At 34.9% G+C, this 25,225-nt stretch overlaps 1 protein-coding gene across 1 annotated transcript in view; it reads left to right on the plus strand.

Annotated features, from left to right (window-relative positions):
- rasef (RAS and EF-hand domain containing) overlaps positions 1 to 25,225 on the plus strand; it is a 64,749-nt gene that overhangs the window by 3,356 nt on the left and 36,168 nt on the right. Inside the window, exons 2-9 of the mRNA XM_058070267.1 lie at positions 7,707 to 7,788; positions 9,565 to 9,766; positions 12,797 to 13,141; positions 17,615 to 17,761; positions 17,832 to 17,922; positions 20,415 to 20,510; positions 21,911 to 21,988; positions 22,059 to 22,174. Of these exons, the coding sequence (XP_057926250.1) occupies positions 9,582 to 9,766; positions 12,797 to 13,141; positions 17,615 to 17,761; positions 17,832 to 17,922; positions 20,415 to 20,510; positions 21,911 to 21,988; positions 22,059 to 22,174 (1,058 nt within the window). The 5' untranslated portion in view covers positions 7,707 to 7,788; positions 9,565 to 9,581. The remainder of the gene's footprint in view (positions 1 to 7,706; positions 7,789 to 9,564; positions 9,767 to 12,796; positions 13,142 to 17,614; positions 17,762 to 17,831; positions 17,923 to 20,414; positions 20,511 to 21,910; positions 21,989 to 22,058; positions 22,175 to 25,225) is intronic.

Raw genomic sequence — 25,225 nt, forward strand, 5'->3', positions numbered from 1 at the left:
ACATAGTACATTTCAGAATATTTGATTGGATCATCTCCACTGGAATGTGTTAGCATGTACTGTAAGTAGCACACTCCCTTTGCACGGTCACTTTCTTTTTTTGACGACTGTTGTTATTTTATGCTTCGAACTCTGGGAGATTTTCATTTGGCCCTCTCACCAACCTCTGGGACAACCAAGCCTTATGAACTTTGTGAAGTGAAACATTTGAATGTTTGTATGTTATTTGAAGAAAAAAGATGTATTGTTTTATATGTTGATACTGCCACAATAAAGCTCCCTAATTAATCCTAGAGAGTTGACTGGAAAAGTCATGTGATTGTTATCAACGTTTGGAAAAATGAAGCTATAAGATCATCCAAAACTCATCCAAAATTCCTTTTAATATTTTGACTCAAACTTTTTCTGCCACCTAACTTTTTTCCACATAATATTATGATTTTTTTCTTTCAAATTAAAACTTATTGCTACTAAAATTATTATATTTTTTATTATTATGGGAAAATTACAAATTTTTCAAGTAATATTTTCAGGGTACTTGTAAAATTACTGCTGATTTTTCCATTTTTTTTAAGTTTTTTTGTTGAAATATATTTTTAGAATTTACCAGGCTCCTAATTTTGGTCCAGAATATATCAGAAAAGACACAAACATGCTGTTTTGCCTAAAATACAAAGATAATAGGACGGCTTTCATAGATGACTTTAAAAATATTTTTAAAATTTGCCTTTTTGAGGCTAAAATCAGATGATATTTACATTTAAAAATTTAAAAAAATTATTAAATAAATACCAAAGTATTTGTTGATTCATTGGATAATGGTATTAATTAGAGATAATTCAAAACTTAGTAGGCTTAGTAGAATTTATTCCTTTTAATATTTTGACTTTATTCCTGGAATATTCAAACTTTTTCTGCAACCTAACTTTTTTTCCACATAATATTATGATTTTTTTTCTATCAAATTTAAACTTATTGCTACTAAAATTATAATATTTTTGACTGGAAAAGTCATGTGAATGTTATCAACGCGTCTTATCTTAGCTATATCTAAGCCAGGCAGGATTGGCTACACAATTTGAAAGTTTGGAAAAATGAAGCTATAAGATCATCCAAAACTTAGTAGGCTTAGTAGAATTTATTCCTTTTAATATTTTGACTTTATTCCTGGAATATTCAAAATTTTTCTGCAACCTAACTTTTTTCCACATAATATTATGAATTTTTTCTTTCAAATTTAAACTTATTGCTACTAAAAAGTTTTTTTATTATTATGGGAAAATTACAAATTTTTCAGGTAATATTTTGAGGGTACTTGTAAAATTATTGCAGATTTTTCCATTTTTTTAAAGTTTTTTTGTCGAAGTATATTTTTAGAATTTGCTAGGCTCCTAATTTTGGTCCACAATAGGCTGATAGGACGGCTTTCATGGGTGACTTCGAAAATATTTTTTAAAATTTGCCTTTTCAAGGCTAAAATCAGATGATATTTACATTTAAAAATAAAAAAAAAAATTAAATAAATACCAAAGTATTTGTTGATTCATTGGATAATGGTATTAAGTAAAGATCATTCAAAACTTAGTAGGCTTAGTAGAATTTATTCCTTTTAATATTTTGACTTTATTCCTGGAATATTCAAAATTTTTCTGCAACCTAACTTTTTTCTACATAATATTATGAATTTTTTCTTTCAAATTTAAACTTGTTGCTACTAAAATTATTATATTTTTGACTGGAAAAGTAATGTGAATGTTATAAACACGTCTTATCTTAGCTGAATCTAAACCAGGCGGGATTGGCTACACAATTTGAAAGTCACAGTTTGGAAAAATGAAGCTATAAGATCATCCAAAACTTAGTAGGCTTAGTAGAATTTATTCCTTTTAATATTTTGACTTTATTCCTGGAATATTAAAAAAAAATTCACCTAACAACCTAACTTTTTTGTCCACATAATATTATGATTTTTTTTTCAAATTTATACTTATTGCTGCTAAAAAAAATTTTTTTTTTTTATTATTATGGGAAAATCACAAATTTTTCAGGTAATATTTTGAGGTTACTTGTAAAATTACTGCTGATTTTTCCATTTTTTAAAAAGTTTTTTGTTGAAATATATTTTTAGAATTTGCTAGGCTCCTAATTTTGGTCCAGAATATATCAGAAAAGACGCAAACATGCTAATCACTGTTTTCCAAAGTCAAAGCCGACATGTGAAAATCTTGTTTTGCCTAAAATACAAAAATAATAGGACGGCTTTCATAGATGACTTTAAAAATATTTTTAAAATTTGCCTTTTCGAGGCTAAAATCAGATGATATTTACATTTAAAAATTTTAAAAAATATGAAATAAATACCAAAGTATTTGTTGATTAATTGGATAATTTATTAATTATCGATTAATGGATTAATTCTTGCAACTCTAATGACATCTATTTGTTTGTTATTATACACATAGCTAGCTAAAACGTGAAAATACTTATTATTTTTTATTTTACCACTCATATGTTACAATACACTTTAGTGTTATTTTTGTGTGTGACATCCTATTCCCGCCAACTTTCGCTGTCCTTTCTTGGCTATGTGGGGCAGCGGGGAACTCTGCCCCATTTTAGCAAGGAGGCAGCATTGTTAGCATGATGACAATATATTTTACATGACATTACATTTAAAAATAAAAAATATATTAAATAAATACCAAAGTATTTGTTGATTAATTGGATAATGGATTAATTATCGGTTAATGGATTAATTCTTGCAACTCTAATGACATTGTTTGAAAAGTCAGGCAAACATTTTAGTGAAAATTGTCAAGGAAAACAAAATTCTATAAAAACTGACTACAATATCAAATTCAGGTTTTGTCTCCCTCTTGTGGGCAGTGGGCATGAAAGCCCATCCTTGAGGACACATACTTTCCATCCACAGCTTTGTCGAGACAGGTCAGCACTCATGCTCTCACCAATAATAATAATAATAATCCCCAATGTACACCTACATTATATTCGGAATATAATATTTTCCTGCAAAGTCATGATCATTCAGTCACATGAGTGGGAAAACTTTGACCTGACGGCACAGAGCGCCTTGTGTTTCCTCCTTAATTCATTTCACACTCTGGTCAGGCATCTACTGCACTGCCTGTCATGAGATTCTTAGAAGAAAGATCTAACAGTGGGTACAAAGGTACAAATATAAAATCTAACGTTTTGGTCCATGCTAGTAACTAGTGCAAGTACTGCTCAAGCTAACAAAATAATGAATCTTAGTAATGGCACTGATGTCTAGTTTGTTATTGTACAGCTAGCTAGCTAAAACGTGAAAATACTTATTATTTTTTACTTTCACACTCGTATGTTACAATACGTTTGATGTCCTTTCTTGGCTATGTGGGGCAGTGGGGAACTCTGCCCCATTTTACCAAGGAGGCAGCATTGTTAGCATGATGACAATATGTGTACCCACAAATTCCGCCTAGCAACAAATGGTCAAGCAAACAAAATAATAAATCTTAGTAATGGTGTTGATGACTAGTTTGTTATTATACAGCTAGCTAGCTAAAAACGTGAAAATATTTGTTATTTTTCCCTTTCCCACTCGTATGTTACAATACACTTTAGTGTTATTTTTGTGTGTGACATCCAATTCCTGCCAACATTTGCTGTCCTTTCTTGGCTATGTGGGGCAACGGGGAACTCTGCCCCATTTCACCAAGCATGCAGCATTGTTAGCATGATGACAATATGTTAACATGTGTACCCACAAATTCCGTCAAGCAAACAAAATAATGAATCTTAGTAATGGTGCTGATGTCTAGTAGGTTATTATACAGCTAGCTAGCTAGCTAAAAAACGTGAAAATACTTATTTTTTTCTTTCCCAGTCATATGTTACAAAACACTTTAGTGTTATTTTTGTGTGTGTCATCCAATTCTTGCCAACATTTGCTGTCGTTTCTTGGCTATGTGGGGCAGCGGGGTACTCTGCCCCATTTTACCAAGCATTGTTAGCATGATGACAATATCTTAACATGTGTACCCACAAATTCCGCCAAGCAACTAGTGCTCAAGCTAACAAAATAATGAATCTTATTAATGGTGCTGATGTCTAGTTTGTTATTGTACAGCTAGCTAGCTAGCTAAAAACTTGAAAATACTTATTTTTTTCTTTCCCACTCGTATGTTACAATATACAATATTTTTGTGTGTGACATCCTATTCCTGCCAACTTTCGCTGTCCTTTCTTGGCTATGTGGGGCAGCGGGGAACTCTGCCCCATTTTACCAAGCATTGTTAGCATGATGACAATATGTTAACATGCGTACCCACAAATTCCGCCTAGCAACTAGTGGTCAAGCAAACAAAATAATGACTCTTAGTAATGGTGTTGATGTCTAGTAGGTTATTATACAGCTAGCTAGCTAGCTAAAAACTTTAAAATACTTATTTTTTTCTTTCCCACTCGTATGTTACAATACACTTTAGGGTTATTTTTGTGTGTGACATCCTATTTCTGCCAACTTTCGCTGTCCTTTCTTGGCCATGTGGGGCAGCGGGGAACTCTGTCCCATTTTAGCAAGGAGGCAGCATTGTTAGCATGATGACAATATGTTAACATGTGTACCCACAAATTCCGTCAAGCAAACAAAATAATGAATCTTAGTAATGGTGTTGATGTCTAGTTTGTTATTGTACAGCTAGCTAGCTAGCTAGCTAGCGTTTTTAGCTAGCTAGCTAAAAACTTGAAAATACTTATTTTTTTCTTTCCCACTCGTATGTTACAATACACTTTAGTGTTATTTTTGTGTGTGAAATCCAATTCCTGCCAACATTTGCTGTCGTTTCTTGGCTATGTGGGGCAGCGGGGAACTCTGCCCCATTTTTACTTATTTTTTTCTTTCCCACTCATATGTTACAATACACTTTGGTGTTATTTTTGTGTGTGACATCCAATTCCTGCCACCATTTGTTGTCCTTTCTTGGCCATGTGGGGCAGCGGGGTACTCTGCCCCATTTTACCAAGCATTGTTAGCATGATGACAATATGTTAACATGTGTACCCACAAATTCCGCCTAGCAACAAGTGCTCAAAAAACCAGGAAAAGATTGAACAGTTGCAAAAAAAATGTGCACTGTTTATCTTAAGGAGGTTCTAAGTCGAGCTTCAAAATTCAAAAACATTTCATAAGCATTTTTTTTGTAAACAACATTAAACTGAAATAGGCTGTTCATCAGCTGATTAAAAGTGTGAGACCGTAGCTTAAAAAAAAAAAAACCCGAAGCTCCCCTAAAATAGATTTCTTCAAGGATTCAGTAATGTGTAGCTCTACTATCCTTCTTAATTAGCTCAAAAATTGTTTTAGACATGCTTGATGCCTTTGTCTCCAGGAGTCTAGTGGGAATGTTGCTCCATGTGGTGAAGATGGCTTCACAGAGGACATCTACTGTTTTAGAATTGATGTCCATTTTTGTAAACTTCCTTTGCCATCCGTTTCTAAATGTTTTAAATGGATTTACTACGCAGTAAAAGATCCAAAAAAGTGAGGTTATTTCTCTGTCAGACAGACCCTGTCACACAGAACAGGGCCTTCAGTCATGAGGGATGCCACCTGCAACATCTCTATAGAGCCGTTTACCCTTTGACGCCCCTGCACAACACGAAAGCTCCATTGTTGCCATCCATCCATTCATTTTCCTCCGCTTATTCGGGTCCGGGTCACGGGGGCAGTAGTCTTAGAAGGGAAGCCCAGACTTCCCGGTCCCCGGCCACCTCCCGGTGGACCAGCTCCACCAGGAGGAGCTGGTTCCAAGGCCAGCTGTGAGACATAATCCCTCCATAGTGTCCTAGGTCTCCCCCGGGGCCTTTTCATGCCGGGAACACCTCCCCAGGGAGGCGTCCGGTTCCATGTCCCAAGAACCAGATTTGGCCGCCGAAGACCAGGTCGCCCAGGCATCCACCCTTATCCGCCACCCAACACACAATGCACCGGACCCTTATGTTTGCCCCCGTAGGTGGTGGGTCTACAAGGGGGAGATCCCGTGTGGCTTCTTCGGGCGGGCCCGACCACCAGGTGCTCGCCTGGCTCCAGGGTGAGGCCCCGGTATCCCACATCCGGACAAGGTACTGTTCCTCCTCTAGTTTTTCTTCATAAGGGTCTTCTGAATCACTCTTGGTCTACCCCGTCACCTCGGACCTGTTTGCCTTGGGAGACCCCTACCAGGGGGCATATAGCCCCAGACAACATAGCTCCTCGGGTCACTCGGGCACTCAAACCCCTCCACTACGATAAGGTGGTGATTCACATAGGAGGCTCCATTGTTGCATTGAAGGAAAAGTAGCTAACATCTCAGGTGGAATCTCCTTATTATGTCAGGACTGCTGGAAGCCATCAAGGCCGTCAAGGTTCAATTTCTTCCACCTTTCAATGTCCCATCTTTTGGTGCGCTTGTGCAAATTCCAAACAGACAATTTGATGGCATTAAAAGAGATTTGGTCTTTGAAGATGTTTTTCTTGTTGATGGTTAGGCGGTCGAGTGGTTAGCGCGCAGACCTCACAGCTAGGAGACCAGGGTTCAATTCCACCCTTGGCCATCTCTGTGTGGAGTTTGCATGTTCCCCCCGTGCATGCGTGGGTTTTCTCCGGGTACTCCGGTTTCCTCCCACATTCCAAAAACATGCTAGGTTAATTAGCGACTCCAAATTGTCCATAGGTATGAATGTGAGTGTGAATGGTTGTTTGTCTATATGTGCCCTGTGATTGGCTGGCCACCAGTCCAGCGTGTACCCCGCCTCTTGTCTGAAGACAGCTGGGATAGGCTCCAGCACCCCCGCGACCCTTGTGAGGATAAGCGGTAGAAAATTAATGATTGAAGGAATGAATATATCTCAGGCTGCACGTTGGTCAAGTGGTTAGCGGCTCACAGCTAGGAGACCCGAGTTCAATCCCACTCTCGGCCATCTCTGTGTGGAGTTTGCATGTTCTCCCCGTGCATGCGTGGGTTTTCTCCGGGTACTCCGGTTTCCTCCCACATTCCAAAAACATGCTAGGTTAATTAGCGACTCCAAATTGTCCATAGGTATGAATGTGAGTGTGAATGGTTGTTTGTCTATATGTGCCCTGTGATTGGCTGGCCACCAGTCCAGGGCGTACCCCGCCTCTCGCCCCAAGACAGCTGGGATAGGCTCCAGCACCCCCCACCCTTGTGAGGATAAGCAGTAGAAAATTAATGATTGAAGGAATATTAAACCTCAGTGATATAATATACAATAAGGAGTAGAATAATAATAATAATCATCACCATAGCTAGCTTCTCCTCATTTGGAATGTGGGAGGGAACCGGAGTACGCGGAGAAAACCATGCAACATGCAAACATGCAAACTCCACACAGAGATAGCCGAGGGTGGAATTGAACTTGGGTCTCCTAGCTAACCACTCGCCCCTTTCTGGCATTATACTAACTATTATTTGGCCTTGGTACAGTTGTGTGTACTTTCAACACCACACAGATGGGATACACTTAATTGCATGAAGTAAACTTTACTGGGTTGTGTCGCAGCCATAAGGTGTGTTCTCATGATGTAAGCACCCCCTCCTTGGACAAACAACCATGCACAAGATAATCCAGAGCTGAAGCGACACACACAAAGTGTAACACACATCTACTTTGTATGTGTTATTGTCGCTCTTTGTGTCTTCCTGCAGGGAGAAAGCTGAGCGTCAGCAGCCTGGACGGACGGACGGAGATGTTTGTCCCGACTCCCGACAGATGACACTGGAGAGAAAGGTGCATAAATATACACAACGTACACAACTCTGTTATTTTGTACATATGGTAGTCAGTAGTTGTTGTGGTCCTGCTTGGTCTCCTTGGCGACCGGATGCTGCCGCAGATTGGACTCAAAGCCCTGACGCCGGCAGGGTCTGAGACAAGCGGCATTCGCATTCAAAAAAGATAATTTAACAACATAAATAAACAAAAAAAGAAAAAAATCTGAAGTAAAAAGTTATAATTAGGTATAAGGGTGTGTATTGGCAAGAATACGATACGTATTACAATACAATATATCACAATACTGTTAACAAGGTGATATGTTGTAGTTTTTCTTGTAGTTAAAGATTCATTCATTCATTCAATTTCTACCGCTTATCCTCACAAGGGTCGCAGAGGGTGCTGGAGCCTATCCCAGCTGTCTTCGGGCGAGAGGCGGGGGTACATCCTAAACTGGTGGCCAGCCAATCACAGGGCACATATAGACAAACAACCATTCACACTCACATTCATACCTATGGAGAATTTGGAGTCGCCAATTAACCTAGCATGTTTTTGGAATGTGGGAGGAAACCGGAGTACCCGGAGAAAACCCACGCATGCACGGGGGAGAGCATGCAAATGCCACACAGAGATGGCCGAGAGTGGGATTGAACCCACTCGACCACCGTGCCGCATAGTTAAAGATTATTTCCTGGAAAAACTGAATTACACCAGCAATATTCACTTACTAAACACATTTTTATTCGATTAGAATAGTATGTTATGCTGTATCACAAAGTCAGATAATAATAATAATAATTGTTATTATTGTTATTATTATTATTATTATTGTTATCGAAGTATAATAACAATAATAATTATCATTATTATTATTATTATTTGGAGTCGCTAATTAACTAATTAACCTATTATTATTATTATAATGATAATTATTATTATTATTATATAATTATTATCATATATATTATTATATTATATAGTATATAATAATACTACTACTACTACTACTAATAATAATTATTATTATTATTGTTATTATCGGGGTATAATAATAATAATAATTATCATTATTATTATTTGGAGTCGCTAATTAACTCATTAACCTATTATTATCATTATTATAATGATAATTATTATTATTATATAATTATTATCATATAATAATAATAAAATTATATAATAATAATAATAATTATTATTATTATATTATTTTAATAATATTATTATTATTTTTACTATTATTATTATTATTAAGATTCAGGATTGAAATGAAAGCAGGGGGATAAAGGAAGCCCAAACAAGACAGAATTAATTCTCATACTTTTCATAACTGCATTCAAGACTGTCATGATGACTGTAAAAACTTAATAAATAAATAAAGCTTTAACATTCAGCTTTAAATTTACAAAAAAAAACAGAAAAAACAAAGAAATCCAATACCAATATCAACAGATATTGTAATTTTATTCTGATATCAAGCCAATAATTATTGATACCGATACTTAAAATATCCTACCAGTATATGTAAGGGTTAGCTAAAGCCTTTATCAATGCAAGATATGGTAAAAAAATATATAAGGGACATGATTCTCTCAACATTGGATGGCCTGCAGGGTTTGGTTTCTCCCGGCTTCATGGACTTTTAAATTGAGAGAATCAGGAGTCTTCACATGTGATGAGCAAAAAAAAAAAAAAAAAACATTCATGGGTGGGGTATAAAAACAGAAACCTGCAGGTTTATTTGCTTTTCCAACATGCATGAATTGTCTTCATTTTACATTTGAAAAGAAAACAGAAAAAAAGCAATGGCGTCCGCAAGGTCACTCGGACAAAGACGTCGGGGTTCACTTTTCCGGAGCAGTGATGAGGATTGTGAAAAAGTACGCAGTCAAGAAGACGGATGCTCGGCTTTGACGGATTTCGGCAGCATGGTCCAAGATCCGGAAGATGGAATAGGGGACGTTTGTGCCTTGGAGCAGGTCAAGACCAGGTCAGATGTTAGCCAATACTAATTATTATTGGTCAATTGAAAAATATGATCATAAAACAGATAAATTCTAACATTTTAAGTAGGAGTTTGCATATTTCATACAGCTTGACTTTATTCACGCCTGGGATTTAGGTCTAGGTTTGTTCTTCTAACAATACAATAATAATACAATAATAATTCATTGTCTATTTCTAATATTTACATGTCATAGAGATGTAATCTTCACTGTCATACAAGTGTCAAAATATGTTAAAAAACTGGTAATAATAAAAACAAATTCATCTACGTAGAAATAATCTGTTCCAGAAGAAAAATAGAGCATAGCTCTTCAGGACGGAATGGAACTTTTGTTTATTTAAAGTTTGTTGTTGTTTAAAATTTTACTTTTAGCATTTAGATTCACACGTAACAATGAAGTCGTAAAAGTACGATTTTTTTTTACTTTCCAATTTCCAACTTTATTCTCTCAAATGTGCGACTTTTTTCCCCTAAATTTACGATTTTACTCTCAAAAAAATATTTTTGTCGTAAATTTACACAAATTTTCAGGGAGGAAAAAAATTGTCCTCTTGCATCAGGCAAACTTTTATTTGTAAATTTCTTGTAAAAGTGCTTGTAAAATTTCTTGTAAAAATTTTTTGTAAATTTATTGTAAATGTATTGTAATTTTTTTTGTAATTTTTTTTGTAAAATTTATTGTAAAATCTATTGTAAAATCTATTGTAAAATCTATTGTAAAATCTATTGTAAAATTTATAGTTAAATTTATTTGACGGATTTCGTGTAAATTTACGACTTTATTCTATTAAATGCGTTTTTTATTCGTAAAGTAATTACTTTTTTTTGGAGATATTTACAACTTTACTCTCGAAATCCCTGCTTATTTTTGTCTTAACGTTAAGCAAATAAGTCTCAAATTCACGAGAAAAAAGTCGTAATATTTTGTGTGATACGTAACATTTAGCTTTTAGATTGACGTTAACTTTTTGTTCTTGTAAATTTATTATATTTATTATAATATTTAGTGTCATATGTGTCAGAGGAAAGCAAATGTTCTTCTTGCTTCAGGCAAACTTTTATTTGTAACGTGGCAGCAAAACAGAGAGGTTGAACTTTAAGCATTTAGATTTACATGCAGTAATAAAGTCGTAAAATTACGACTTTTTTTCTTGAAAATTTACGACTTTATTCTCTTAAATGCGTTTTTTATTCATAAAGTCATTACTTTTTCAGACTTTTTTTCACGACTTTTTTTTACAACTTTACTTTCGAAATCCCTGATTATTTTTGTCTTAAAGTGAAGCAAATAAGTCTCAAATTTACGAGAAAAAAGTCGTAATATTTTGTGTGATACGTAATATTAAGCTTTTAGATTGACGTGAACTTTTTGTTCTTGGAAATGTATTACTTTATTCTCATATTTCAAAGACTTTATCCTTGTAAGTGTACATATTTTTACGTTGTAAATTTATACCTTTATTCTCAGAAAATTTCCGACTTTACTCTCAAAATATATGACGATTTTTGCTGTCAATTTCCAGGTCTAAAGTCATAAATTTATGAGAAAAAAGTCGTAATATTTAGTGTCATGTGTCACTAATATTCTTTTATTCATAACGTGGCAGCAAAACAGAGGAGTTGAGCAGTTAGCATTTAGACTAGCATGGCTAGCCATCTCATTTCCGCCTTCCTTTCGCCCTCCCACATGCACAACACCAAAGGTCACAGCTCATAGCTGTCTGTGACAATGCCTGTAACATAAGATTTTTTTCTTGTAAATTTACAACTTTAGTTTTGTAATATTTGTATTTTTTTGGTAAATTTATGACATTAAATTAGTAATTTTATTCTTGAAATATCTGATTATTTTAATATTCGGCCGTGACAGGCATCGCCAGAGACAACTATGCAAAGGGAGGTCTTATGTGACATTTGGCTTTCTCGAAAATTATTTAAAGTTAAATTAATTAAGTTTGATTAATGTTCATGTTAAAGGTTAAATAACTGTTAATAGTTATCCTCCCTATCCGTGTGGAAGTGGTAAGTTTTTGGGTTTTTAAGTTGAAAGGAAATAACTTGAAGGCTACCGTTTAGGTCGCTAGCTCTCTAGTTTGCGAGTTAGCATGTGTCTCAAGACCCTGCAGTTGTGCAATATGTTGTAAATAAAAAGAGTATAAATGTGACTATAGTCGTGTTTTGTCATGTCTACAGGGCTCTAATAATGCTTTGTTCATTTTAATCTGAAAAAAAAATAATTTGTCTAGCCACCAACTATATGTGGTTTCTTAATTTTTAATTATTTGCCGTTTGATTATTATTATTATAATATTTATATATTCATATTTTCTTTATTCTTGATTTTTTTAATTTATTTTTCATCTTATTTTGTGTAGAAAAATAAAAATTAAGATATTTGAGAACAGTGGAATGTTTTATCAGAGCTTTTATTGTAGAAAATTGGAACTAAAGCAAAGTTTGTATATTTTTCTATTTTTAATAAATGCGTTTTTTTTTTTTTTTTTTGGAAAACCTGATGCGGCCCAGTCTCATGCAGTCTCAAGTAATTTGAGTTTGAGACCCCTGCCATACAGCATCCATATCAAACTTGCGCGGGCCGCACTAACATTAAACTTTCATATCAAGGCGGGGGCCTCAAACTAGTGTCCTGCGGACCACATTTGGCCCACGGGCCGCGTGTTTGAGACCACTGCTTTAAAGTTTTTAACTGTCATACCTGTGTAAAACTAAGTTACACAACCATTGTTAATAGTAATAAAATAATAAAGTTTTTATTCTTCTGCTGTGCTAATTGGTTGAATGTATTGACTTATTGAAATCCTTATGAGGGAGGGAATAGAAGTGAGTGAAGTGGAAGGTGAACACACCTCCTAAACACTCACAGGTGATGGTTGAGAATCAAACTATGGGATTATCGCTATGGATTTTAACCACATCTGAGTGGGATTGAAGGCTTTTTTTTTCCAGGGTGCATTTTGGGAGTTAAGTGTTTCTCGCCTCCCCCCCCTGCAGCCTACCGCGTCCCAAGGTGATGAGCGCCGAGGAGCGGCAGCGTCTGCGCGCCCTCTTCCACGTCTACGACGCGGACCAGTCGGGCAGCATCGAGAGGAGCGAGTTCTTCACCATCTGCACCGAGCTGCAGGTCAGCCCATCCGAGGCCGAGCGTATCTTCAACCAGCTGGACGTGGACAAGGACGGCACCATCACCATGGCGGAGTTCATTAGCGGTTTCCACGACCGACACAACCGGAAGGACGAGGAGCAGCAGCAGACGCCGCAGGACGACGGGGAGCCGTGCACCGCCGCTTGGGAGGATTTCGCGGCCAGGCTCGGAGAGCAGAGCAAATTCATCCCCAAGTGAGGAAAATTAATTTATTCTTCGTTTTTTATCTTCATTGCTTATCAAAATTTGAAAATTTGTTTTAAAATATTTAATCAAAACACCAGAAATTCACTGTGTATCGTATTTTTTTTTTCCTCCGAGGCGTTCCTAAACACATCATGCACCTGACTTAATTAACTTTAACCTGAAACAGGCACAAACAACATGATCGTAAAATCCATGTAAAACTGAAATAAAGTCAATTTTATCAGTCTAAGTGTACACTAAGTATTAATTGTATTCAGTGTAAACACATTTTTAAAAAATATGAACATAAAGTAGATATAAATTCCCCCATAAGAAATAATGGAAAATGAATTAATCTGTTCCGGTGTTAAACTGTGGCAACCATAAAACTTTTATTTACTGTATTTTTATTTACCGTTTTAAACTTCCACTCCAGTTTTCGTACTAAATAAAAGTTATAAAGTTAGAAAAGCAAATAACTGATCCCATAAGAAATAATGGAAAAGGAAATCATTTGCCTTTAGTCATGAGTAAATTAGCTAAAATGCTAACATGCTAACAATCATCATGCTAGCACCTAACAAGACAGCCTCAAGTCCCAAAAGTGTCCAGGCAGTCCGATAGTGTCCCCACATCATACATGTGCATTTGCCTTTAGTCATGAGTAAATTAGCTAAAATGCCAACATGCTAACTGTCATCATGCTAGCACCTAGCAGGACAGCTTCAAGTCCCAAATGTCTTAAGGCAGTCCCACGGTGTCCCCACATCATGCCATGTAGTCGTCTTTACACATTAGTAAATTAAAAATGCTAACATGCTAACGGCTAACATGCTAGCAGCAGTCTATGGGCTTGCATTACTGAGCAAGCCCATAATAATAGCTAAACATCACAAGGAATAACAATATAGCGAAGATGCTAACATGCTAACGGCTAACATGCTAGCAGCTGTCTATGGGGCTTGCATTACTGAGCAAAAAAAATGCGATATTGGATTTTTTAATTTTTTTATTTTTCAGACATGATGAACTTTAGTGTGTTTGTGGCCTGACATCAGCTCCGCGCGGTTCCTTAGAGGACATTGATTGTCACAGCGGTCAAGTCACATCCACAAACCCTAAATACACTCTCTTATTTCCCGCTTGTCTAAGTTGCCTCGTCTGCAATCAGCTGACGTTCGCCAACTCAAAGCACACGTCTGTTTTCAAGTAGATGAGCGAATAGTTTGTCTAATTAAAGTGCAAAGGAGTCATCCGTCTAGAGCGGTGGGGTGGGGGCGGGGCCCCCCTGGGGGCAGGGAGTACTTTCAATCTTGGTGCCGAACCTGCCAACGTGTACAAATTTATAGTACTCATGAAATTTGACTCTTAGATACGCTAGTATGCTCTCCATTTTGTTGCATTCTTTATATAGAGGGATGCTTGTTGGTGGCAACCTGCCAACGTGTACACATTTATAGTACTCATGCAATTTGACTCTTGGATACGCTAGTATACTCTCCATTATGTTGCATTCTTTAGTTTCGGTTTCAAGTTGAGGCCGTACAGTACAGATAAATAAATAGACATGACTATAAATAATTGAGAACCACTCATATAGAGGGATGCTTATTGGTGCCGACCTGCCAACGTGTACAAATTTATAGTACTCATCATGCAATTTGACTCTTGCAAACTAGAGAGCTAGCGACCTAAACGGTAGCCTTCAAGTTATTTCCTTTAAACGTAAATAGCCAAAAACGTACCACTTCCACACGGATAGGGAGGATAACTATTAACAGTTATTTAACCTTTAACATGAACATTAATCAAACATAATAATTTTTTCTGGGTACATCATCCATATCAAACTTGTGCGGGCCGCGCTAACAGAGCGGGGGCCTCAAACTAGTGTCCTGTGGGCCACATTTGGCCCGCGGGCCGCGTGTTTGAGACCCCTGCTGTATGGTATCATGTACCCAGAAAAAATTATTACGTTAGATTAATGTTCATGTTAAAGGTTAAACAACTGTTAATAGTTATCCTCCCTATCCGTGTGGAAGTGGTAAGTTTTTCGCTATTTACGTTTAAAGGAAATAACTTGAAGGCTACCGTTTAGGTCGCTAGCTGTCTAGTTTGCGAGTTAGCATGTGTCTCAAGACCCTGCAGTTGCGCAATATGTTGTAAATAAAAAGAGTATAAATGTGACTATAGTCGTGTTTTGTCATGTCTACAGGGCTCTAATAATGCTTTGTTCATTTTAATCTGAAAAAAATAATTTGTCTACCCACCAACTATATGTGGTTTCTTAATTTTTAATTATTTGCCGTTTTATTATTATTATTATATTTATTTATTGATTTATTGATTTATTGATTTTTTTATTTTTTTTTTTTTCATCTTATTTTGTGTTTTTTTTCATTTCAAACTTTCATATCAAGGCGGGGGCCTCAAACTAGTGTCCTGCAGGCCACATTTGGCCCGCGGGCCGCGTGTTTGAGACCCCTGCTCTAAATAAATAAATAGACATGACTATAAATAATTGAGAACCGTCTGCGTGAGTTTTTTTTTGTCCCTGATCCACATGTGTGGCTTTGTCGCTACCTCTGGCCGAGTATGTCCGCGAGCTGTTGACATACGGCGGCCATGTCTGTGTGCTCAGTGCCGGAGCTCACAGCCCGCCCTGTCAGTCAACACACAACTTGTCACCACTCTGACACGTTGTCATCGCTACACAATGACCGGAGGGAGACTCAGCAAGAACTATGAATGCTTGTTTGGCTAAACTATCCATTAAACAGCATTGACCATTGCAGAGGCGGCACGGCGGTCGAGTGGTTAGCGCGCAGACCTCACAGCTAGGAGCACCAGGTTTCGATTCCACCCTCGGCCGTCTCTGTGTGGAGTTTGCATGTTCTCCCCGTGCATACCTCAGTTAACATCCGTCCTGGTTAGCATGTTTGTTTTGGTTAACATACAAAAATTTTTGCCAAAATTTTGCCTCGGTCTACCTTGCCTCTCGCTTGTCTACGGCGCGCAGGCCCCACAACTAGGAGACCCGGGTTCAATTCCACCCTCGGCCATCTCTGTGTGGAGTTTGCATGTTCTCCCCGTGCATGTGTGGGTTTTCTCCGGGTACTCCGGTTTCCTCCCACATTCCAAAAACATGCTAGGTTAATTAGCGACTCCAAATTGTCCATAGGTATGAATGTGAGTGTGAATGGTTGTTTGTCTATATGTGCCCTGTGATTGGCTGGCCACCAGTCCAGGGTGTACCCCGCCTCTCGCCCGAAGACAGCTGGGATAGGCTCCAGCACCACCGCGACCCTCGTGAGGAAAAAGCGGTAGAAAATGAATGAATCACATTTTTGTCATAAAATATTTTTTTCTCTTAAAATTAAAATATTTTCGAATAAATGTGTGATTGTTTTCTTGTAATAGTACACCTTTATTACTTTTTTAAAATATATTTGTAACTTTTTAACATTTTAATGTAAAAAGAAAATCTGATTTTTTTCAATAAATGAATGACTTTTTAAATCATAATAACTGGAAAAATAATGATTTTTTCCCCATAAAATTTCCATAAAATCCCATTTTTGTCATAAAATATTTTTTCTCTTAAAATTAAAATATTTTTGAATAAATGTGTGATTGTTTTCTTGTAATAGTACACCTTTATTACTTTTTAAAATTTTTGTAACTTTTTAACATTTTCATTTAAAAAAAAATCTGATTTTTTTTCCCAACAAAATTTGCTTTCTAACAAACTTTTCTGTCATAAAACAGTATTCCCTCCCCCAAAATGTAAATGTTTTCTCATAATTCTGTATGAAAATGAGAAATGAGAAAATATGTTTAGTAATCAGCTGATCCTTTCTCATGAAATGAAGCATTTTTTTCAATAAATGAATGACTTTTTAAATCATAATAACTGGAAAAATAATGACTTTTTTCCATAAAATTTCCATAAAATCCCATTTTTGTCATCAAATTATTCTAAATTATTTTAATTATTTGTACAAATTACTGTTTACGCTGTACATTATTGTTCATATTTGATGTAATGTATTTAGCTTACCTATTTCGCTATGCAGTTATTTTACTGACTACTGGGTGGAATTGAACCAGGGTCTCCTAGTTGTGGGGCCTGCGCGCCGTAGACAAGCGAGAGGCAAGGTAGACCGAGGCAAAATTTTGGCAAAATTTTTTGGATGTTAACAAAAAAAAAAACATGCTAACCGGGGCGGATGTTAACTGAGGTATGCACAGGGAGAACATGCAAACTCCACACAGAGATGGCCGAGGGTGGAATTGAACCCTTGTCTCCTCGCTGTGAGGTCTGCGCGCTAACTTCTAGACCGCCGTGCCACCAAATGCTAATCAGTTAACACAAATTAATTATTTGTCGAATTTGATTGTATTACAGTTTTTTGTTGGGTTGTATAGCTAATATTCGTATACCGTATTCCAAAACACTTCCATTATTTTTCACATTGCAGGCAAGAACAAGCGGAGACGTTGTACCACAACATCAGCGTAAACGAACCCAGGCTCATACCACAGCTGGAGAAAGTCCTCATCAGCTTCACCAAGGAGATCAAGCAGCAAAACTCCGAGATGGAGAACCTAGCGTTAGCCATCAGGCGGTGAGGGACACACACATGTTCTCATGTGGGACAGTCCATCCGTTATTATTATTATTATGTTGTGTTCCAGTGCTCAGGACCAAGCATCCATGCAGCTCAGTGAGATGGAGGAGGAAATGGACCAACGCATTCATGCAGCTGAAAGGAAGACACGAGAGCAGGTAGGAATTTGTGTATCAATATGTTTATGTTCAATATGTTCATGCAACATTATATGCTTTGTATGAGCCAATAAGCAGTTACTTCAGCTCTTGTGTCAAACAAAAACAACTCTCATTTTTCATTTTCATACAGAATTATGATAATAAATCTTTTAAAGCCCGCAAGAAAGAGAAAACAAATCATATTTTTAGGAGTGTTGTCATATCATTATGAGAAAACATTTACATTTTGTGGGAGGAAATACTGTTTTATGACAGAAAAGTTTGTTAGAAAGCAAATTTTCAGCTTCAAAAATCAGATTTTTTTTTACATGAAAATGTTGAAAAGTTACAAAAATTAAAAAAGTAATAAAGGTGTACTATAACAAGAAAACAATCACACATTTATTCGAAAATATTTTAATTTTAAGAAAAAAAATGTGATTTTATGGAAATTTTATGGAAAAAAGTCATTATTTTTCCAGTTATTATGATTTAAAAAGTCATTCATTTATTGTAAAAAATGCTTCATTTCATGAGAAAGGGTCAGCTGATTACTAAACATATTTTCTCATTTCTCATTTTCATACAGAATTATGAGAAAAGATTTACATTTGGGGGGGATACTGTTTTATGACAGAAAAGTTTGTTAGAAAGCAAATTTTGTTGAAAAAAAAATCTGATTTTTTTTTACATGAAAATGTTAAAAAGTCACAAAAATTTAAAAAGTAATAAAGGTGTACTATTACAAGAAAACAATCACACATTTAATCAAAAATATTTCAATTTTAAGAGAAAAAAATATTTTATGACAAAAATGTGATTTTATGGAAAGTTCATGGGAAAAAAATCATTATTTTTCCAGTTATTATGATTTAAAAAGTCATTCATTTATTGAAAAAAATGCTTCATTTCATGAGAAAGGGTCAGCTGATTACTAAACATATTTTCTCATATCTCATTTTCATACAGAATTATGAAAACATCTTTAAAAGCCCTGCAAGAAAGAGGAAACAAATCATATTTTTAGGAGTGTTGTCATATCATTATGAGAAAAGATTTACATTTTGGGGGAGGGAATACTGTTTTATGACAGAAAAGTTTGTCAGAAAGCAAATTTTGTTGGAAAAAAATATCAGATTTTTTTTTACATGAAAATGTTAAAAAGTCACAAAAATTTAAAAAGTAATAAAGGTGTACTATTACAAGAAAACAATCACACATTTATTCAAAAATATTTTAATTTTAAGAGAAAAAAATTTTATGACAAAAATGTGATTTTATGGAAATTCTATGGGAAAAAAATCATTATTTTTCCTGTTATTATGATTTAAAAAGTCATTCATTTACTGAAAAAAAAATTCATTTCATGAGAAAGGGTCAACTGATTACTAAACATATTTTCTCATTTCTCATTTTCATACAGAATTATGAAAAAAATCTTTAAAAGCCCTACAAGAAAGAGAAAACAAATCATATTTTTAGGAGTGTTGTCATATCATTATGAGAAAAGATTTACATTTTGGGGGAGGAAATACTGTTTTATATCAGAAAGCAAATTTTGTTGAAAAAAAATCAGATTTTTTTTTACATGAAAATGTTAAAAAGTAAAAAAAAAATTAAAAAGTAATCACACATTTATTCGAAAATATTTTAATTCTAAGAGAAAAAAATATTTTATGACAAAAATGTGATTATATGGAAATTTTATGGAAGAAAAAATCACACAGACAATCATTTTCCAGTTATTATTTATTATTTTTTTATATTTTTAATGTAATTTAATTTATTATTTTATTATTGTTTTTTATTTTTTATTTATATTTTTATTTAAAAAGTCATTCATTTATTGAAAAAAATTATTCATTTCATGAGAAAAAAAAGGAGAAAATCTTGAGTCTTACATATTAAAATAAAAAAAAATCATACTTTTAGGAGTGCTGTCATAATATTATGAGAAAATGTTTTAAATTTGAGGGGGAAAAATTTTAGTTTTATGACAAAAATGTTTCTTACAAAGCATTTTTTTAGGAAAATAATATGAATTTCTGAAACAAAACTTTCTTTCAGTTACAAAAATTAGAAAACAACCTATCTAGCTAAATACTAATAATACTAATAAATCAGCTTTTGGTAAACTGGTAAGAATAAACAATATATCAAGGCTGTAAGTACAGTATAAATAAATATAAAAGTAAATATCACAGCCAAATATTTCATGGAAATCATTTAAAACGAAAGTATGCAGCAGCATTAGCATGTTAAAAGTTTCACAGTGAGCTTTATTTGCCAACTTTCCAGGTACGACATGTCTTATCACAAACTTATGTAAGAGTACCACATGACCTCAGTAGCTGTTGTTTACTTTGTCGCAGGCCAAATAGGTGGCCACTCACCTGTGCTTGCTCACACTGTAAAATGGACGCAGACTAACGTTTATTTTTGGATAGGCTTATCAACAACCCGAGGTAGATTGTTAGAATGTGGTTTTTTTTGTGTGTGTCCTCTTCTAGGAGAGGAGCCGAGCGGAGGCAGAGCTCAGCGATGTGAGAAGAAGTTATGAAACAGAAGTGTGTGAGCTCCAGTGTAAGATCCAGAGGATGCAAATGGTAACAACGCTTTGGGTTCTTTTTTTATGTATTTGAACAACAGTAATTCTTTGTTTGTTTATTAAGATTGGCTCAGAAGAAAGTGGAAATATTTGATGAGATGATCATTTTTGGAGGCTAAATATGTCATACAACAAGAATAAAGTTGTAATTTCACAGGACAAAAATTCATCAAAATAAATAAATAAACATAAATAAACATAAATAAACATAAACATAAATAAACATAAATAAACATAAATATGTTGTAAGAAAGTCATAATTGTTGTACTTTAGCAAGTCAAAAGTTGTAGCTTTACATAATGATGTAATATTACAAGAAAAAAGTAATCATTTTACAATAAAATCGTACTAAATGAGCAGTAAATAATTACATTAATAATTGTAAATATAGTTGCATGAAGAAGATTATGAATTGGACTTACTATGGCAACCCTAACAGGAAAAGCCAAAAGATGGGGGGAATTTTTGTTAGCATATTTTGTTAGCATACTAACATTAGCATGTTAGCATTTCTAGCATGCTAACATGAACATTGTTTGCATATTTTATGAATATGAACTTAAGCAGACTTTGCTATCATATTTGGTGTTAGCATGCTAACATTATAATGTTGGCATGCTAACATACAATAATTAACATTATTAGCACTTTCAGAGGTGGGCACTTATTATTAGCGTGATAGCATGTTAACATTAGCATGTTAGCATTTCTAGCATGCTAACATGAACATACTAGCATTGTTTGCAAATTTTATGAATATGAACTGAAGCAGACTTTGCTATCATACTTGGTGTTAGCATGCTAACATTAGCATGTTGGCATTCTAACATACAGTAATTAACATTATTAGCATTTTCAGAGGTAGGCACTTATTATTAGCCTGATAGCATGCTAAAATTAGCATGTTAGCATTTCTAGCATGCTAACATGAACATACTAGCATTGTTTGCAAATTTTATGAATATGAACTTAAGCACACTTTGCTATCCTACTTGGTGTTAGCATGCTAACATTAGAATGTTGGCATGCTAACATACAGTAATTAACATTATTAGCACTTTCAGAGGTAGGCACTTATTATTAGCATGATAGCATGCTAACATGAACATACTAGCATTGTTTGCAAATTGTATGAATATGAACTTAAGCAGACTTTGCTATCATACTTGGTGTTAGCATGCTAACTTTAGCATTCTAACAGACAATAAATAACATTATTAGCACTTTCAGAGGTAGGCACTTATTATTAGCGTGCTAGCATGCTGACATTAGCATGTTAGCATTGTCAGCATTCTTTAAGTCAATGTAGTATGAATATTTTACAGTATGGTGTCAATCACAATATGGGGGGGAAGTATGATGCCTTATTTTATAAAAAGAAAATGTGTCCTCACCAGATCGAGGAGAAGTACAAAGACATCACAGTGAAGGACGAGAGTCCGGCCCTGAAGAAGAAGATCAACGAACTCACACTGGTAAGACTCGAAACTTCTCTCCGTTGACTGCATTGTGTTTTTCAGTCGGCCATCTTTGCGTCTTGTGTAGGAGAACCAGCGGTTAAAACAGGAGCTGCTCAAATCTCAGACCAAAGTGGCGTGTCTCCAGAGCGACATGGACTCGCTCAAGAACGAGTTAACCGACCAAAGCATCAACTCGGAAAGGTGACTTAGGAATGTTATGTTTTTCCTTATACTTTCATTAGTTGCAGTGTTATTTACTTTTTAAAGGAAAGCAGTAAACATGAAGTAGTGGAGTGGAATAATATCACTTGGTGGAGGTTTACCCAAACTCACATATTGAGGGTCCCAAATGGAGATCAGAACACGCCCCCTTGTGACTATGAGCTCCCGGGGTCAGAGGGGGTTCTCTTTTTGTCACAGGTGAAACAGGATATCCTGGAGCGAGGACAGACACACAGTCTGTGTCCTCACAAGGGTTGCCTAGCAACATGACAACACTCCACAGAGTGGAGTCATGTTATTCTATCTCATAAATGACATCAAATGTACACACTCTCTTCCAGCTGCTATGTGAGTGACCTGAATAATATCACAGCCTATCACGGCATCATGTGACTCATCGGCTACTTCGTTATGTACACAAACTAATGACAGCAGCCGTTACAAAGTGTTAAATTGTGTCAAAACAATCAAAACCATACAAAGTAGATTAGGAGAACAGTTAACCACATCAATACCTTTCATAGCACAGGACCTTGGCTAGCCACTGATCAGATCAGCTCGCAGCTAGCTAGCAGCTAGCTCAGATTTTTGCCTGTATAAAATATTTTTACGAGGCACATTTTGGGTAAAATTATAGCCAGCTAACATTAGCCATGACGAAACATATGCATTTTTTATGAAAAGATTTCACAAGACAAAAAAAAACTAGCTAGCTAGCTAGTTAGAAGCTAATTTGTATTATTGTTTTTAAAATATTCTTTTGTCTGACACATTTTTCCAAATATTTGGGTCTAATTTAAACTATATGACCTTAGCCATTTGGTGGCTAGCACATATAAAATATTTTTACGAGGCACATTTTGGGTAAAATTATAGCCAGCTAACATTAGCCATGACGAAACATATGCATTTTTTATGAAAAGATTTCACAAGACAAAAAAAAAACTAGCTAGCTAGCTAGTTAGAAGCTAATTTGTATTGTTGTTTTTAAAATATTCTTTTGTCTGACACATTTTTCCAAATATTTGGGTCTAATTTAAACTATATGACCTTAGCCATTTGGTGGCTAGCACATATAAAATATTTTTACGAGGCACATTTTGGGTAAAATTATAGCCAGCTAACATTAGCCACGACGAAACATATGCATTTTTTATGAAAAGATTTCACAAGACAAAAAAAAAATAGCTAGCTAGCTAGTTAGAAGCTAATTTGTATTGTTGTTTTTAAAATATTCTTTTGTCGAACACATTTTTCCAAATATTTGGGTCTAATTTAAACTATATGACCTTAGCCATTTGGTGGCTAGCACATATAAAATATTTTTACGAGGCATATTTTGGGTAAAATTATAGCAAGCTAACATTAGCCATGACAAAACATTTGCATTTTTTATGAAAAGATTTCATGAGACACATTTCCCGGAAAAGTGAGGTTGAACTACAAACCTAGCTAGCTAGCTAGTTAGAAGCTAATTTGTATTGTTGTTTTTATAATATTCTTTTGTCTGACACATTTTTCCAAATATTTGGGTCTAATTTAAACTATATGACCTTAGCCATTTGGTGGCTAGCACATATAAAATATTTTTACGAGGCACATTTTGGGTAAAATTATAGCCAGCTAACATTAGCCATGACGAAACATATGCATTTATTATGAAAAGATTTCACAAGACAAAAAAAAACTAGCTAGCTAGCTAGTTAGAAGCTAATTTGTATTGTTGTTTTTAAAATATTCTTTTGTCGGACACATTTTTCCAAATATTTGGGTCTAATTTAAACTATATGACCTTAGCCATTTGGTGGCTAGCACATATAAAATATTTTTACGAGGCACATTTTGGGTAAAATTATAGCCAGCTAACATTAGCCATGACGAAACATATGCATTTTTTATGAAAAGATTTCATAAGACACATTTCTCGGAAAATTGAGGTTAAACTACAAACCTAGCTAGCTAGCTAGTTAGAAGCTAATTTGTATTGTTGTTGTTATAATATCCTTTTGTTGGACACATTTTTCCAAATATTTGGGTCTAATTTAAACTATATGACCTTAGCCATTTGGTGGCTAGCACATATAAAATATTTAGTGGCTAGCACATATAAAATATTTTTACGAGCCACATTGTGGGTAAAATTATAGCCAGCAAACATTAGCCTCGACAAAACATTTGCATTTTTTATGAAAAGATTTCATAAGACACATTTCCCGGAAAATTGAGGTTGAACTACAAACCTAGCTAGCTAGCTAGCTAGTTAGAAGCTAATTTGTATTGTTGTTTTTAAAATATTATTTTATTTGACACATTTTTCAAAATATTTGGGTCTAATTTAAACTATATGACCTTAGCCATTTGGTGGCTAGCGCATATAAAATATTTTTACGAGGCACATTTTGGGTAAAATTATAGCCAGCTAACATTAGCCACGTCACGACGAAACATTTGCATTTTTCATAAAAAGATTTCACAAGACAAAAAAAACTAGCTAGCTAGCTAGTTAGAAGCTAATTTGTATTGTTGTTTTTAAAATATTCTTTTGTCGGACACATTTTTCCAAATATTTGGGTCTAATTTAAACTATAGGACCTTAGCCATTTGGTGGCTAGCACATATAAAATATTTTTACGAGGCACATTTTGGGTAAAATTATAGCCAGCTAACATTAGCCATGACGAAACATTTGCATTTTCTATGAAAAGATTTCATAAGACACATTTCCCTGAAAATTGAGGTTGAACTACAAACCTAGCTAGCTAGCTAGTTAGAAGCTAATTTGTATTGTTGTTTTTATAATATTCTTTTGTCTGACACATTTTTTCAAATATTTGGGTCTAATTTAAACTATATGACCTTAGCCATTTGGTGGCTAGCACATATAAAATATTTGGTGGCTAGCACATATAAAATATTTTTACGAGCCACATTTTGGGTAAAATCATAGCCAGCTAACATTAGCCACGTCATGACGAAACATTTGCATTTTTTATGAAAAGATTTCATAAGACACATTTCCCGGAAAATTGA

The sequence above is a fragment of the Doryrhamphus excisus genome, chromosome 4 (genome assembly GCF_030265055.1).
Source record: "Doryrhamphus excisus isolate RoL2022-K1 chromosome 4, RoL_Dexc_1.0, whole genome shotgun sequence".
Lineage (NCBI taxonomy): Eukaryota > Metazoa > Chordata > Actinopteri > Syngnathiformes > Syngnathidae > Doryrhamphus > Doryrhamphus excisus.